Consider the following 18,166-nt stretch of genomic DNA (forward strand, 5'->3'; position numbering starts at 1 on the left):
CCCACAGCGTCTGCTTCTCAGATGGGCAGCACCGCTGGATTTCTCTGTGATCCTGGAGTCCCTCCCCAAGAAGATCCTTCCACACCTGGGCTGGCAGGGTCGGCAGCCCACCTCTCCCAACCTGCTCCCAGGCCTGGAACCCGGGCTGGCAGGAGCAGCCCTACTATACCCCACCCCCACATATTTGTAGGGTGTGACGCATTTTAGCAAAGTGTTCCCACATCCCACATCCCAGCTGCCCACACCACAGCCCTGGCAGGTATGCAGGGCAAGTTCTATTGTCCCCATGTTACAAGAGGTGAAAACGAATGACTCTTGCTGTGCACTACTATATACCGAACAGACCGATGGGCTTTCCACAAGTGACATCTCACAGAAACCCAGGGGAAGGCTGTATCCCTGTGGGACAGGCAGGGAAACTGAGGCTCACTCGGTTTCTGAGCCTGGACCTGCACTCCTGCTCTCCTCGTCCAGCCCAGGCTCCTCTCAGCCCAAAGCGGACAATTCAAAAGAGGACCTGGGCCGACCTGCTGAAACACAGTGGGTCAGCTAGTGAGCCGCCTTCAGTTACTGAGGCAGAGGAGCATCTGGGGGCTCATTAAGGGCCTTCTCGGAAAAGCGGAAATCAATCACTGCCTTCTCTGCATGTGTCTGAGGAGCGGTGGACCTTGGGAGTCTGAAGCCTGTTTCAGAGCAGCAACCTTACAGACTCAGGCTGGGCCTTGGGTCTTATCCACACCCTGTCAAGTGCTTCCCATTTCCCACTGTCCACCTCCTGGGCCTTCCAGACACTTCTGCCATCTCCTGTGTCACAAGTCTCCCTTCACACACAAGTGAGCACCCAGTACTTGCTCTTGTTTGTCCAAGTCCACCTCTGTCCTGCACTAATGATTAATTCATCAATATACTTATTCCATAGACCTTTATGCAAAATGTACCCAGTCCCATTTTGTCCAGAACTATGCTGAGGGCTTTCTAAAATGCAGAACAGGGGCAGTCCCAGGTAGACTGAAATGGTTGACCACCCTAATGCACTGTGTGCCTGGTCCTGGGCTAGGCACTGATGAACTGGACATGGTTGCTGCCCTCAAGAAGCTTCTGAAAGCTGGTGTGGTGGCACACCTGTAATCCTAGTGACTCAGGTGGCTGAGGCAGGAAGATTGCAAGTTGGAGGCCAGCCTCAGCAAGACCCCCCAAAAACTTAATGAAATCCTGCCTCAAAATAAAAATAAATAAATAAAGACTGGAGTATAGCTCAGTGGTAAAGTGCCCCTGGGTTTGATCCCTAGTATATTATTCACCTCTATGATATGCATAAGAAACTTAGGCTCAGAAATATGCCAGGAGTCACAGAGCTACAAGTGGCATGTCGGGACTTGAACTTATATCCAGTGAGACAGATAAAAGAAAGACTCGAGTCCAGCGCGAGAACCTTAAGGTGATGGGAACACATTCAGACAAGCTTTACACAATTCGTTTCTGTAGCCCACATCTTCGCGTCCTAGGTGTTCAGGAAGTGCATGAAGGAAGGAGGGGGCAGGGGGAGACGCCATGCCTTACTTAATCATCTCGGGAGCTCACCCCCTCAATTCAAAATATACACATTTCCCTTTTTAAAGTCAGTTTTCTCTGTTTTCTTTCAGCACCAGGACTAGGGAGGAAGTGAGAAGAGGGAAAGAGCGCTTCTCCTTTGGGTCAGCAGCTCAGGGCTCACTTCCTCTAGAAAAATCTTCCCAGATTCACTCCCTCTACCCCTAATTCTGGCCCCCACACTGTGCCAAACTCTATCATTAGGATAGAGGAAAGTGACAGGTCAGCCACCAACAGTACAAAGTGGCATCAGGGAAGCCTGCAAGGTACTGGGGGAGCAGAAGGAGGGTATCCATTAGACTTAGGAGGGAACATGGAGCCAAGGGAAGGGTCTCTGCCTGGAGCCCAGTGTGACGGCTCCCTGAACTGTTTGAGACATCTTTAAATTCAAACTTAAAATGTAAGGAAGATTTCACCAGTCAGAGGTGGAAGAACATTCCAGGCAAAGAGACTGACTTGAACAAAGGCACAAAAGTGTGGAAAGTACAATGACTGCTGAGAAATATGCAGGCATGTCAGTGCAGCCACAAGGCTGGCTGTGTAATGCAGAGAATTGGGAAGGAAGTTAGGGACAGATGCAGCAGGGCCTCCAGGGCCACGTAACATATGTGGACTGTCCTGTAGGGGATGGGAAGTAACGGATTGGTTTTTAAGCTGGAAGGGACATGGTCAGGTGTACATTTCAGAGTAAGAGGATGACTCAGAGTTTGGACTGAGCAAGGGGTAAGGAGAAGACCACTGTACCAATCCAGGTCAGAAGCTGACCTCTCGGGAAGCAGAAAGGTGTGGAAGGGTCCTCACCCTTCAGTTTGGAGCTGGGGCTACTGGAGGGATTGGGTTTCTCTTCTGAGGGATGGAGCCCAGAGCACCCCTCTCCCAGTGCTATACTCAAATGGACGCTGGAGGTAGAAGAAGCCCTATCTGTCTGTGTCTTGGCCAAGGCTCACCGGCAGCCCCATCATGGTCTTCTGAAAGTTCTTTCTACGCTAACGTTTACTCTGCAAGATGGTGAACATCCGAGATGGCTGGCTCATATCAAGCTTGCCTACTGAATGGCTGCTGTGGAAAAAGCAGCGCTCAACATGTGAGGAGCGACAACGTTCATATTAACCACTTGATTTTGACATGTCATCCTCTTTGTCATTTTTAGGATATTTTAAAAATCTGTTGCAAAAAAAAAAAAAATCTCTTTGTTGAGTTTTTAAATGCCTCCAGGTTTCTTACACTTCTCTGGGCCTAGATAGACCTAAGGACCTATTTGATGAGCTCTGCTAAAGTGCAGGGCACTTTCATTAGCATAGATACTAAAAAGGGCTGGGGTGTGGCTCAGTGGTTAAGCACCCCGGGGTTCAGTCCCTGGTACAAAAAAAAAAAAAAAAAGAAAAAAAAAAGATACTAAAGAGAAAGGGGGAAAACATTCTCCCCAGATGTTGAAAAACTAGTAGGGGGATGTGAGAACCTTAGCCCGCTGCCCCACGGTGCTCAATGTCCCCACAAAGGCAGCCCTCCAAGCTGTAGAGATCAGGCCATGGCCCCAAACCGGAACTGTTTCTCCTAAAACTCGATTCTCCAACATTTCATGTCCATTGGCTTCCCTGTGAACAGCCATCAGTCTGCTCCGCGGGGGCTCACTCTCCCTGCCTGCCACAGGGTGGACCCAAGCAGATCTGGTTTCCAATGATAGGTTTTATCAGGGTGAGTCCTGATACACCTGGAGGGCATGGTGGCATACTCCTGCAATCCCACGCCTTGGGATGCTGAGGTAAGAGGATCCCAAGTTTGAGGACAGCCTGAGGAACTGAGGAAGACCTTGTCTCAAAGTAGAAAGAAAAGGAAGGAAGGACAGACTGGGGTGTAACTCAGTGATAGAGAGCCCTCCCTGCCAAGTTCACTCAAACACACACACACACACACACACAAGTTTGTGAAGCCACTGAGAAGAACTTTCACTTTTTACCCCAGATTCTTTTTTTTTGTCTTCAAGCAGTCTGCATTCCCAAGACACTCCTACTGACAGCAAGGAAGCCAGGGCATGACCCTGCGCCTGGCACAGTCTTTGAGGAAGCCTAGCATCACAGAAATGTCTCCAAGACAAGCCTCACCTCTGGCTCCCATCAGATGCACCTTCCATAGACTGCTCTGCTGAAGAGCTTCGGATCCTTAACCCTGGGTTGCTCTGTCCCAGGTACAAATGGATCCTCCTTACCCCTTGCCTGACGGCATGATGGGGGCCTCTAACTTCTTCTCCTCCAAAACATCAGAGCACCCCGAGGGCCAAGGCTCTGTTTCCTCTTCATATTTCAGTATTTCAAGTGTCCAGCACAGGGCCTGGGATGTGGCAGGTACTCAGAGAAACCTTTGTTCTCAGGAACCTCTTGTGGGCAGGGTGGCCTAACAGGAAGGATTTAAACCAACCTGGAGACTCCTGCCCCAGAGGCCCAGGGAGACAACCTTCCATCACAAAGGTCCCCGGAAGGCCAGGACCGTAACCTAAGGAAAGGGCCTAGGATTAGGTGGGAGACACGAAGAACTGATCCTTAAGTTGCTTTCTCACCAGCCACCGTGGTGGGCCCGGCCACTTCAGGGACATGCCTGTAGTGGAAGTCTGGGCCCTGCCAGTTACACAGCCAGAGCTGGAGAAATGTTTGTGGAATCATTGAAACAAACTGAAAAATGCTGGCTATTTGTTCCCCAGGCTACTGAGAGGCCAGCTCCTCTCTGGGGGCAGTTTGTAGGCAAATTATCTCAGGACTGTGTTTCCTCTAATGAGGCTTCTCCCCTTTGCAGCTCAACTCCCAGGAGTGTGGGAGGAGAGAGTGCTCCGAGCCAACCCCAGTGGCTCGCGCTGAGGCAGCACGCTCGGCTTCCTCCCCAAACGGTGCAGGCAGCAGGACCACCACTCCAGGATGGGGACAGACACGGTGACCCGCTGGGCCTGGGCATTCTGATCGTGGCAGCGCCTGCCTCCTCCTGTGTGGCCCCTCTGGGGGGGGGGAATGGAGGATGGGATCAGAGAGCCATGCTGACTTATGTAACCAGCTTCCTGGGTGTCGGGAGGCCCCTGCAAGTCAGAGCCCAGTGCTTGCTCAGTGGCAGGAGAGGCAGGGGGAGGGGAAGGGAGAGGAGGCCTCCTTCCCCTCCTCTGCCACCTCTCCCCCAGACTCCGCAGTCCTCTGTGGCAGGCACCTCCTGCTAGGGGCTGGGAACCAGGAAGGGATGTTGTTTTCTGAGTGTGTGAAACAGTGGCCGGCTGGCTTCCCTGGCAGGAAACCAGCCTCTGGGCTCTGCACCCAGGGACAGCACCGAGGGAGAGAGGCCCCCGGAGCTGGGATGCCAAGGGCCCTCCCTCCACAACCGCTTCCAGCTTTCTGTCTCTCCCCGCTTCCTCCTAGGAAACCTGCTCTGGGTGAGGGGCGGAGAGGAGGGGCCGGCAGCACCACACCACTCTGCTAGCGCTCGCCCTGGGCAATCTCACTTCCCTTTCCTGCCATCCTGTGAGCTTGTCCTCTGGCCTCTGCGGCCCCCTCTCCTGGGCACCCAGCTGTGTGCAGTCCTGACAGGCTGGGGAGAGGCGGAAGGGAGGGAGGAGGAGGGAGGGAAGAGAAGACAAAAGCTGAGCTCTGCCCGAGTCTGAGAAAACAATGACTTCTTATGTGCCTTTACCCTCTGCCCACAGCTATCCCAGGAGGTGGGTGGCATTATTACACCCATTTCCCAAATGAGAAAACTGAGGCACAGAGAGTCTAAAACCCTTGGCCAAGGTCACGGAGCTACAGCTGGACAGCAAAGCCCTATCTGTCAGACCCTAAAATCCATACTCCAAACCTGGGGGCTCTGCCTCTGAGGGAGTTCCTCCCCTAGGTACACTGGGGACGCTACTTGGGAAATTCCTACAGATAAAAAAATAAAAACACTGCTGAGCCCAAGAGAGGGAGCCCGAGCTTTAAACAGTCCCTCCCTGAGAACACCAGTTTGAGAACCAAACTGTAGTAGGGGACAGTCCCTACTACAGGGCAGGGACTGGGTAGGACCACGGCCTGAGGGCAGGATGTGCCAAGGAGGCCGCAGGCCTCCAGCAAGTCTTCCCTTGGGATCAACCTACAGCACTGAGCCTCAGGTGGGAGCAGCCCCTCCCTCACACCCTCCCCCACACAACTGCCGCGACCTTCGCCCTCCCAGAGGCAGGGCTGGCAGAGGCCCTAGCATCTCTGGAGGACAGCTTGCTGATTAGGCCTCTCCCCTCCTCACTGAATGAGGAGAGGCCTGAGAGACCTTCCAGACTGAAGCCTCTTCTATTTCCTGCCTGACACATGGAGAAATTGAGGCCCAAAGAGGAGAAGAGGTTTGCCCTGGAATTAGTGAAGAAGTGGGGTCCCTGGCTCCCATGTCACCTAGGTGATCTCCCCACATGGCACACTCCCTGCATCTGTCCCCCTGTCCCCCAGCCTCTCTCCCCACTTCCCTTCTGTTTCCTAGCTCTGCCCACAGCCGGCCAGCTCTCATCTTCCCCTCGCACTTCTCCCAGCCTCCGCCTTCCCTCCACTCCTCTGGGCCAAGGAGCAATACTTGGGTGGTTTAATTAGCTGATTATAACCACAGCCTTCTGGATCCAGTGCCCAGAATTCTGTCCTTAGTAATGAGGTGGGTTCTGAGCACTTGCCCAGTGGGCAGTCGATGGGGAGCTCTGGGCTCTGCCCGCCAAGGGAGGGCTCTCCAGCTGCATAAAGAGCTCCTTGATCACGGCAGGTAGGTGGAAGCCATGCTCCTTGCTCAGGCCAGGTCAAACCACACCGGGGATACTATAGCCAGACCTAGACGTCCACCCTAAAGAGGGGACTCCCAACTCTTCCGTGCTACTACCCAGAGCCAGAAAGGCTCAGTAAATGTCCAAGATGGGATGATGAACGGAGCCCACCCTGAGGGGGCCAGCAGAGCCTGTCTCCATTCTGGGGTGCTTATGGGAAGGAAGATTTGAACCCAGGGAGACACTAGGACAGCACTCGCACAGGGCAGCAATAGGCGCAAAAGCCCAGAGGCTGGAAGGAGCCACAAATCCTCCTGCCAGGAAGCTCTGGTGGTCAGAAAACACTGTCTCCCAGTAAGGGAAAGCCAATCATCTAGTGACCTCTGCCCTCTGAGCTAAAAAGACTCATCTAAACCCTGGGTCTCTGGGCTACTCTGCGATATTTTGAAACTAACAATAATGTCCCATCATTTCCACGAACCACATTGCCCACCCCCCAAGTAGATCTTCTCCCAGTGAAACACTTATATCCAGCTTCCTTGTCTGAACAAATATTTATGGAGCTCAGGGCCAGGCCAGGCCTACACAGCGGATAGGGACAAGCAGACGCAGGCTGGGTGCCCTTCAAGAATTCTTGACCTCATATAAGGATATCACAGGTATGCAAATAATCAAGATCCAGTGAGGGACTTAGGGACAAGTGTGTGCAAGAGAGAAGATGGGGAAAAGGCCACCAAAAAGCACTTGGAGATCAGTTAGGACTTCCTGGAATGACACATGCTATCAAAGCCTTGAAGCCCGGGAAGGGAGTTGTATGAGTCAAGTCAAGGTAGGATAGGAGAAATAGGTAGGAGCAGGAAATATAGTCTGAGATTCTGCATACCTTTTCAGGCCTGTTACTCCCCAAGCCCATCTCTTCTCTGGGCTTGTCACTCCCAGATTTCCGGGAAATCTGTAAATCTTAAAGTTACCATAACCTACTTATGATCATTACCTTAAGAGAGATACCTATAATTTAGGAGACTCGTTAGCACTATTTACTGATCAGCCTAAGGATCCTGAGAATGACCGAGCTACCACAAACCATCTCCAACTAATCAGACGGATGTCCTCCCCCACAAACCTTCCCATACTCACCCCTCCTTAACTTTCTTTTAGAAGCTGGGACCTCCCAAAATGCATCTCTCACTCTTGGGATGGCCCACATTCTCCCATGGCACATGGGGGAGGGTGCCTGGAAACCACTTAGACTGACACCTACTTTAATCCCAAGAGACAAGGTCCCACCCTGAGGAGTCCTCCACCTGATGGTGATATGCTTTGCTTTCCTAAATAAGTTTCTGTGCCTCTATTGACACGTGCTGACATTCTTTTCCATCACATATGTCAAAGACCCTCATTTGTCCTGAGTTGAGGTCTCCCATCCTCTCTGGGAACTCCCCAAGACCCTCTTCTAGTCGGAGATCTTCTCGAGTGACAGTCACCCACTGGGTACCAAGGACCTACAATGATATAGGATAATGCTGAGTATTTTGGATCCTTTGAGGCCAAGCTGAGTGTGGTGGTGCATGCCTATAATCCTAGCTACTCAGGAAGCTGAGGCAGGAGGATCCCAAGTCCAAGGCTAGCCTGGGCAATTTACTGAGATCCTGTCTCAAAATAAAAAGACCTGGGGATGTAGCTCAGTATCAAGGCACTCTGGGTCCATCCCTGATCCCCAGTATGAGGACATGCCTTGGGAATCAGCCAGGGTCCCTCCCTGGGGGAGCTCAGCCTGGTGATGGAAGCAGACCCAGGAAGAGGATGTCCTAGAGCTAACACTCCTATAGCACTAAAGCTTGTGCCAGGGACTCTCTGAGCTAGACCCATTTAACTCATTTAATCCTCAAGACAACCTCTTACCCTGGTTTACAGATGAGGGAGATATAGCACAGAAAGGGTTAAAAAGTTGGCTGAAGTCACCCAGCTGAGGACAGAGCTGAGATTTGAAACCAGGAAATCTGGTTCTTCCCAGAGCCTAACCACTAAGCTAATCAGCTTCTAATCTATGGTAATCAGATCACTGAGGGCCCCTGAGCAACCTGGAGACTCACAGAATGTTTCCTGAAGAAAATGATCCTGAGCAGAACCTTGAAGGGAAGAAAGGGAAGGGTGTCCATAAGGAAGGAACAGCCTGAGCAAAGTCAAATGATCTTTGAGGACCTGCCAGTTACTGCAGATGCAGATGGTGTCCCTGGAGGAGTCAGGAAATGTGACCAGAGAGGTAGAAACAGCAGGTGAAAAAGGATCTGATCCTGGGCTGGGGTTGTGGCTCAGTGGTAGAGCGCTCACCTAGCATGTGCAAGGCCCTGGGTTCGATCCTCAGCACCACATAAAAATAAATAAATAAATAAAGATATTGTGTCCAACTAAAAAATAAATATTTTAAAATTAAAAAAGGATCTGATCCCATGAGAGAGATGACAACACTTTCAAGCAGAAGGTGACTCATTCCTGGCCCTCAGTACCCACCACCAGCCCAACCTAGGACCTGGCTCCCTGCCAGTTTCAGTCCTACCCACAGGTCTGTAGCAGAAGACTGAGTTGCCCAATCCTCCATCTTTGGCCCCTGGAAGACAGGTCATTCCCTAACCCCATGACAGAACACAAGAGAAGGCCTCACACACGCTGTCTGATTTGACTTCCCATAGAGACACCAGGGCCCAGAATGAGTGAATAGCACACTCAAAGTCACACAGCAATGAGTAAGCAGTACAGCAAACACTGGGACCCTCCAGGGATGGTATATTCCAGTCACCTACTCCTCACCTCTCCCTTGGCTCTTTGCCAAAACTCCATGCCCATTGATGGCAAGGAGCCGGGGCAAAGCTGCAAAAGAATCAAAAGGACTGGTTGTGGTTCCTGAGGCCCAGGGCCAGCATGAAAGGGAGATCCTGCCTCACCCAGCCCTGAATGGTTCAGACATTGAAAGAGTCCTGCCTCCTGTGGGCCTGACACAAAGTCACAGCACTCCTCTTGCTGAAGGCTCTTGAAATTCAGTGGTCAGACCCTTCTTATGCAGGAGACCCAAGCTCCATGGTGGTCTCAGCCAGGCCTGGCCCAAGCCCTAGGCAGAGGGAAAGTTGCTCCATCACCATGGTGACCTCAGTCACAGGAGCCCCAGGGACTTGTGAGGTATAGTCCCTCAGGCCTCTGGGGGGCCTCATCTGGCATCAGGACTCCTGGGCAGGAACAAGCAGTTCCTCTGAAGTAGGAACGAAGATGGGGCCAGTCCCAGGAAGGAGGAGCCCGTCTCCAGAGAGATGACCCAGCCAAGGTCCCTCGGTGAGGGAGGGGGAGAGGGAGCAGGGACAAGAGAGGCCTTTGTTCCCCTCTCAAAGCAGCCACCCTGTCCTGCTACCCCCAACCCATCCTCCACCCCACCCCACCCCCGCCACCTCTGGGACAGGACCTATCCTGCACGTGGGGGAGGGCACCTGGAAACCACTTAGATTACACCTAGTTTAATCCCAAGAGCCAAGGTCCCACCCTGAGGAGTCCTCCACCTGATGGGGAGACATCCTCCCTTCAAAGGCCTCCAGTCTGATGGAGAAGCATGACCCCCTCCCTTGAGCCTCCAGTCCAATGTGGGAAGCATCCCTTTCACACTGGGGATTCTCCAATGGGAAAGAGTCACTTCACCACTTATGGAGCCTCTGGGCTGAGAGCAGAAGCAAGAAGGGATGAAAAAAATTTGGTCCAGTTCAACAAGCCTCTGCGAGACATTCCTATCAACAGGAACCTGTTTGTTGGCCCATTATCCAGTCCGTGGATAACCATGAACCAAAAGGAGCACACTGCCGGGTGTGGTGGCACAGCGGCTGGGGAGGCTGAGGCAGGAGGATCGGAGATCAAAGCCAGTTTCAGCATTAGCAAGGCCCCAAGCAACTCAGCGAGACCTGTGTCTAGATAAAAAAAAGAAAGGGCTAGGGATGCGGCTCAGTGTTCAAGTGCCCCTGAGTTCAATCCCTTGTACCAAAACAACAACAACAACAATAATAATAATAAAGCACGCCAATGGAGTAATGAAGACACATAAGGTATGAATGAAGGAAAAAGTACCATGACCCCTGACTGTTCCAGTACCCAAGGCTTGCTGGCCAGGGCTGCCACCTCCTCTGCGGCCTGGCACCTCACTCTCTCAGTGTCTGCACCTTGGCAGAGGCTCTTCCTTCTGTCCAGAACACTCTGCCCCTGCCCAAACCTTCCTCATGCTCTGGCACCCATCTAAGGTCACCTGCTCTAGGAAGCCTCCCCAAGGGCCCCAGCCTGAGTCAGAGGACCCTCCTTTCAAGAGCCAGCACAATACATGTCTCCCCTGAGGCCAGCTCATACTCCACCCAGGCTCCTCCACCCCGCAGCCTGGTTCTGAAAGGATAGTGCAGGGCAATGATCTTCTGCCTTTGGACACAAGGCAGAGGGGCCGGGTGGATAGGGCCACCCGGGCCCCATGACCACAGCCCCCTCTGACTCCCAGCCCAGGGCATACTCGAGGCATGTGGGAAAGCAGGGTCCGACACTTTTCCCTCTGCCTCCGTGGCTCGACTGTGCTTCCCCACTCCACCCAAATCCCAGGTCACCTTCCACTGCCTTCTGGCTAAGCATGGGGTCTTGCTGCAGCCCCACCTCTGTGGGTCCTTCCCAGTCTCTTGGGCCCTAGGACCCAGCTGCTCTGTATCCTGACTCTTTCCACGGCCCCGCTGACCCTGAGCATCCTCTCCGCCTCGCCACACACTGTTATCCAAACTCCCCAAGGTAACGGCCCACGACTCTACTCTCAAGACTTCCAAATTCCTGCTTCCCACCAGGATCCAGGTCCCATCTATGCAGAGGCCTCCCTACACCTTCCTCACTGCCAGCCTGTGGCCAGCAGTCCTGCTCCCTTGTCACACTGCTGCATGTGCACCCTCCACGGGGCTCAGCTAGATGCACAGCCGCTCTGGTAGCAGTAGATGGCTTGGCAGCCCTTTGGGGTGTGCTGACTCCCAGTATCTTGTTCTTCCATTGCCACAGCTTGAGGTACCAAAAGACCTGGAGTTGGCAGCCGACAACTCAGGACCCCTGTGCCCATGCCAATGAGAAGCCTCAGCCCCAGGTGAGGAGGCCCACACGTGGAAGGGAGAGAGCAGCTGGAGACATCGGAAGCCCAGAGGTCAGTCTGGATTCAGAGACAGTGGGCCAGCTCGCAATTACCATGTCCAGCAGTCCCAGGAGCAGTCCTGGCCAAAGCCACAGGACTTCCCCATGTCCCAGCCAAGATAGGTCACACAGGGCTTAACCACCAAGAGAAATGACAGCCAAGGTTCACGGAGAGCTGGTGATTACACTTTCCCATCACAACCACCCTCCTCTCCTAGAAAAAATAATTCATAAACATCAGCAGGAAAGGAAATTCTATTCCACCCCATTGACTCTCAGGAAGTCCCTCCTGTTGTCTAAATTTGATCCATGATGTTGTCATTAGAAATTAGTAAGAACAGTAAGACCCAAAAGGGATACTTGAGGCAAGGCACTGCTGGGGAGGCAACTATGAGCCAAACAAACTCCCCTTGCTCTGAGTGGAACTAGAAAGTAGCCAAAAGGGCTTTGTGGGCAGGCCTTGGCTCAGATGCTTGCTGGCTACATGGCAGTAGACAAATTACTTACTCTCTCCTAGTCCATTTCCTTAACTGCATAAAGAGAGCAACAATCCCTACATTTCTAGATCATGGGGAGAATCCAATAAGATGGTGCACATAATTCTAGCACATACCAGTCACTCAGCAAGAAGGTCCAACAAACCAGCAAGTCCGACAGACTCTACTTCCTCATTGGTACTCTATTTCTCCCCTCCATCCTCTCTAGAGCTGTAGTTCTGAGTTCAAAGCCTTAGTTCTCAGGGAACCCCCTATGGGCCTCCCTGCCTCCCATCTACACTCTTGGCCACTGCCAGAGGCACTTCTCTGAAAGGAAAATCAGCTCCAGCCCACCCCACCCCACACACCCCTGCCTGAATCACCAAAGTCTTCAAGAGAAAAATCTTGTCTCTTGCCATTCCCAGGCTGGCAGACTGTCCTCATTCACCCCCTAAGGCTCACCCTTCATCCCCAACCCACTCCTAGGCCTTTCGCAGTGCTTCATGCCTCTAAGCCTCTGCGCATTCTGCACCTTTGGTCAGGCAAGATGTCACCAGTCCTGCACCCGTGGCCTCCTTATCCTTCCAGATGACACTCAGGAACTCCAATGCCAGCTCCTTCCCATGCCCCCGGCCCAGGACTGGATTGGGGACTCCTCCCCAGGCCTTTCAAAGCACATGTCACCCTGCATTATAATCACCTGCTTTACTCTAGATCATGGGGAGAATCCAGTAAGATGATGCATGATGTTTCTATCCATGATGTTGTCATTAGAAATTAGTAAGGGATAGAAACAGAGTGGACTCATTGATTTCTGGACCCCCAGATGGAGAGATAGATGTCATGACGCCTGATGCTTAGTGTATTGGATATTTGCAGTTTCCTCTTTCAATTAATCAAGTAGAATCTCGTGGCTTCAGAACAAGACATGGTCCATTAGTGAGATTGCCTTTCTCTTCCCAATTATATAGAACCTGTCTGGAAAGGGAGAGGGAGACCTCATGGGGCTGCTAGGGAGGCTGAGGAGGGCATGCAGAGCCACCAGCGGGATAGTTAGTCAGACCTGTCTCTAGGCTATAGGCAGCACCTCCTCCCATGCCCAGCGAATTCAGTAAACACAGGAAGAACCATGGAAAATGTCAATATTGATAGTTCCCATTTACAGATGGAAAAACTAAGGTCAGAAGAGAAAGGCAATTGCCCAACATCCCCAAGGTCCAACAGTGAGTTTGAGGCAGAGCAGGGGGAGTCAAGGAAAAAGCCCTGACCCCAGAGACAGGGTCTCCAACAGGTGCCTGGCAGCACATGATGTCCTCATCCTGCTGACAACTCATGCCAGCAGGGGAGCAATGACACTTCTCCCCAAGTCACAGAGCAGCAGAGAGAGGCCCAAGAGGGGCTGAGTCACCCTGATTGCCAAGCAGCACAGAACAAAGGAGAAGAGCAATGGCTCAGGCTGCCTGCTGTGCCCTGCAGGGAAAGAACCTGACCTCACAGGCCAGGGGGGTCTTGGTTCTGGGGGACACTGACGTGTTGGAGAAGGGAGTCACACACCCTCCTGCTAAGACAGAGACCTGGATCGCGGTGCTGGCCAGTGGCTGCAATGGGGACTAACTGTCAAGGTGAATGCAGACACCTCATGATCTTCTGCAGTCTCCCCAAGGCTGAGCCTCCAGCACAGAGCGGGCACCTTGCCCCACCCACACACTTGGGGCCCTTGAAGGGCTTGACAGTACCCAAAGGAGAGCCACAGAGACAGGAACCAAGTGGGCTCTGGCCTCTGCCCTGCCTCCAACCCCCTCTTGACCTTAAACAAGTCAGGTGACCTCTTTAACCCTCTGGTTCCTCTTTGGGAAAACAGGAAGAAGAAAATGAACCTACTGGAAGAGGATGGCTGAGAAGCAGTTTCTCAACAGTAAGAGTCTAAGTTACCTCTGAGCCTCAGTTTCCTCACCTAGAAAATGGGAATAATCTCCGGAGGACCTTTGAGTATCAGGCGGCAGTGGGTGAGGAATCACTTTGTCGGGGCCTCAAAATGTGATGACCACAGTGGGCGGTTTCTCTTTGGTCTGTTGTTCTTTCAGGGGAGGCGCGAATTTGATCCCCCACACTACACCTAGTACACAGCAGGAGCTCAATAAATAAATGTTGGAAGCAAGGAGGGGGAGATAGAAAGATGGAAGGGAGAAATGGGACAGGAGAATAGAATAGGGTAAAGAAAGAAAGTAACAAAAAAGAGCAGGTGCAGAAAGGATGAGCAGAGGAGCGCAGGAGAGGCTGCTTGAGGGACTTCCAGGGGTGGGGAGGGTGACAGTGCAGGAGGTCAGCCAAGCTGTCTCCTTCAGAAGGGCTGACCCCAGAGGCTGCCCTGCCCAGCCCCCTGCCTCTTTTGTCCCAGTTTCCCATTTCAGAGGCACATCTATCCCTTTCTGTGACTTTCAGAGCAGGCCCTAAGACACAGGAACCCCCCCCCTCTCCGTTCTTAAAATAGCCCCTTGCCAACACCCCCCCAACCCCCAGGAGGTCACAGGGAAAGGAACCAGAGTGGATGGGAACCTGCCTTCCCAGACTCTAGAGGGGCTGCCTCCACTCCTGTCATCTGGGTACTGGTATAAGGGTGTCAGTAGCCCCAGGTCTGGCAGCTCCCTCCTGTTGGGTGCTTAGTCCCAGCAGACATCAGTCTGATGTGCCTCTGTGGGGGTCAGCACTGGCCTTCCTCTGTGATGGTGAGACATATGCCAGCCTCATGTCATGTCAGTGTCATGTGAGGGTGACAATGTGTGCATGCCAGCCGGAATGTTACAGAGTCCAAGTGACAGTGTATGTGTGCATCAGTGTGCAGCACATGTGTATGCCATCATGAGGGTGTGTTAGAGTTGGTGTGTGTTGCAGTGTGACCTGCGTATGCCAACAGGGCTGTCAGTAGGAATGTGTCAGCAGGCAAATGTGTGCCAGGGAGTGTGTGTGACATCCTGTCACTGTATGTGAAGAGTGTGTGTCAGTGGCTGTCAGTGTGTGTGCTATCATGAGTGTGTCTGTGTGTCCATATGAGCATGTGTTTTGTGTGTCAGCCTGCCCCAGGAGTCTCTGCGTCTGCCGGCCAGTGCTGGGTGTCAGTGAGTCTGTGTGAGTCTCTGGTCAGCGGCCACAAGCCAGATGGGGTGGCCCTGTCTTTGGCCTCTAAGTACCCCCGCCCCCCAGCTTCTGCCAGCGACCACACAGGAGACCTGCGGTGGACAGCCGGGTACCAGGTCCTCGGGTGACCGCGAACGCAGGCTGCAACCTCCGCCCATGCTCTCGCCTAGCTCGCCCCCACGCGCGCGGGGCCGGGTGGCCGCCCGCACTCACCGAGTCCCTTTGTCGCCCATGGTCCGCGGTGGCCGCAGGGAGGTCCGCGGCGTCAGCGCCCAGTCTGGAAAATCCCCGGCCGGCAGGAGGAGCGCTGGCCAGCCCGCTCCGGGCTCCCCGCTCCGCCTCCTTCGCTCTCCCTGCCGCCGCCGCCGCCCCCGCCCCGGGTCCCCGCCCGCCCGCCGCCAGCCGCGCAGCACAGCTCCCGGGCAGCGGCCAGGGGCGTGGAGCCGTGCGGGTGTGCGCGCGTGTGCCTGTCTCTGTGTGCGTGTCTGCGTGTGCGCGCGCCTCCCAGCAGAGCCCAGGGAGCCGGTGGGAAGCCTCCAGGCCGAGAGCTCTCTGTTGGGGGCGGGGGTCTACCCGAGTTCGTGCCCCTCTCTCACACCGAGGGGGACGTGTGCGCACGCCAGTGTGTAGGTGCGGATGCACGGCTGTGCGCGGGCCTGTCAGGAGTGTATTTGTGTGGATGGGAGGGTGTACACGTCTTTGTGCAGTTGTGCGTGTGTGTGCGCACCGCCGTGGGTGCGAGCGCGTTCTCCCGTGCACGCCTGGGCAGCCTTTGTGTGTTCGGGTGGGTGGAAGCCGGGGGTCCGGGAATTGAGGCTGAGCTGCCGAGCTCCCGGCGGCACCCCTGCGCTGGGACAGTGGGAGTCTCCGGATGCCTAGCAAGGCCTTCGCCCCACGCTCCACCCTCCCCATCCCCACCCCCGCCCTTCTAGAGAGATAACACTTAACCACCCAACAGGGACAGGAAGAGGAGGTGGAGGGGCCGCAGACTGCGCTGACGTTAGGGAATTGGTGGGGGTGGAGGGGTACCGGAGGCCAGCAGGGACAGTCGGTGGCAGCCAGAAAGAGGAAGCTGTGAGAAGGAGATAAGCAAGGGGGCAAAGAGCTGGTCTGTTGCCGGCCTGTGCGTGTGGCTTGGCAGGGTCACATCATGGAAAGCGCCAAGGCCCAGCTCCACGGCCTGCTACTGGGACCCTGGATACCAGCCCTCTTAGAACCGATTTCCATACCTGTAAAGTGATTTCAGCCCACTGACTTGTTGATAGGTGGAAAGGTCTCGCTTGGACTCGCTTGAGTTTGTGGGTCTCAGCTGGGACTCGCATACAGCAGCTGCCAGCAGAGGTTAGCCCACCCCTCTCTGCAGTTTTCTTGGTCTTTGGAAATCCTGGCTCCTCTCAAGATCCCTGACCCCTGCAGGAACAGCAGAGAGAGCTTTCTCTCCTTCTCCAGTAGGAGTGAGGGTGGAGTCCAGAGGAGAAGGGGCTGTAGGGTTCTGGGCCTTAATCCATTTTTCTTTTGGCTCTTTGAGGGACTCAGCTTTGCCGGAGGTCCCTTCTTGCTGTGCCGGTAGTGGGAGGTCTTTCTCATCCCTCACCCCTGGAATTTGGCTAATTCACCCTGATAGGTCCCTAATATTGTAGTATTAATGGGAGGAAGAGAAGCTATCTTTTACTAAGATGCAATTGTGGGTCTGCAAACATCTCTTGTAATTATGCTCAAAAGCAGTCACCTATGCTGTTTATATAGAATGTATTGTTTATACAGTTTAGATAGAGTTGGTAATGATATCCCAGTATAATTACTATAATTATGTCCAGATGTTGGGGAGTAGAGGCTGATGGGCTGGCAGGGTGGTCCATGTCTGGGCAACATTAGGAGCCAGAAGAAAATGGATTAAAGCCCAGAACCTGATTGTGTCCCTTCTTAACCTCTGGGCTCCATCCCTACCCCAGAGGAGAAGGAGAGGAAGCCACCTGCTGTTCCTACAGGGCTTCTGGGAGAGGAGCAAACTAAAGTCCTCCTTGATGGCAGGAGACTCCCTTTGTAAGCCAGAAAGGCCCCTGACCAGGATGGAGAGGCCTGGTCCTGCCATTTGCCATATCACAGCTTCCCCACCTATAAAACAGTTTCCACCAAAGCAGATGATCTCCACTGGTGCTGATGTCCAAAGCACCTGAATTTTAAAATTCAAGCGAATTCTTCATTCTACTCAATAAGTATTTGTGTTTATTTTACTATAACAAATAATGTTTTAAATTACTTCCAAGTAAAACAAACAGTCCAGAAAGATGCACCAGATGGTTTCAGGTTAGCCCCCACCCCCACAGAGCTCTTTCCAGCCCAGTTTGGAGAGTGTGGCTCTAGCATTTATGGACACTGAACAGATTGGTAGACTGTGGAGTCAACATGCAGGATGTCAAATACATCCCCACTAGCCTATAAACCTCGTGAGGGTGTTTGGGGTGTGCCTGGCACAACTTGATTCTCACAATTCTTTGAGAATTAATACTCTTTCCTTTTCTATATAAATGAATAAACTGATACTCAGAAGCTAAGTAGTTTGCCTACATTCATTGCTTCCTCTTGACCTTGGCCTCTAACCTCCCTTCCTCTAGCAGTCTCCAAAGGGAAGTTAATACAGAGTAGAGCCAGAATTTGACCCTTGATTTAATGTTTATTCAATAGCTGTTTATTGAATGTGCAACTCGTGGTCTTAGAAATTTATGAGTCAGTAGAAAACAGGACAAAACAGCTTTCATTCGAGGAAGAAATCTAGGACAGGGGAAAAGGGGTTATTTAAGAGGGGACTTTGCTTTACCTGTCAGGATCTATGGAAAACATATTTATGTATTCTTCCTATATCAAAATTAATAAAAATGTAAAAGTAATAATATTGAGAAAAATTATGTGTCAACAATTTAATTTCAAGGGACTATACATATTGGGAATGAATAATACAGTAATGAAAGAGAGTGATAGGGACAAGTGTACACTGAAAAGGCCTTCCAAGGAGGTGACCTTTGGGTTGAGACCTACAGACCAG

General features: G+C 52.8%; 1 protein-coding gene across 1 annotated transcript in view; it reads right to left on the reverse strand.

Annotated features, from left to right (window-relative positions):
- The window catches only part of Arrb1 (arrestin beta 1), a 95,400-nt gene extending 79,914 nt beyond the window's left edge, over positions 1–15,486 (reverse strand). Inside the window, exon 1 of the mRNA XM_046441992.2 lies at positions 15,337–15,486. Within this exon, the coding sequence (XP_046297948.1) occupies positions 15,337–15,356 (20 nt within the window). The 5' untranslated portion in view covers positions 15,357–15,486. The remainder of the gene's footprint in view (positions 1–15,336) is intronic.
- Positions 15,487–18,166: the final 2,680 nt, after the last annotated feature.

This window comes from Marmota monax, unplaced genomic scaffold, assembly GCF_021218885.2.
Source record: "Marmota monax isolate L192 unplaced genomic scaffold, Marmota_monax_Labrador192_F-V1.1 WCK01_AAM20220418_F8-fsc00068, whole genome shotgun sequence".
Taxonomy (NCBI): domain Eukaryota; kingdom Metazoa; phylum Chordata; class Mammalia; order Rodentia; family Sciuridae; genus Marmota; species Marmota monax.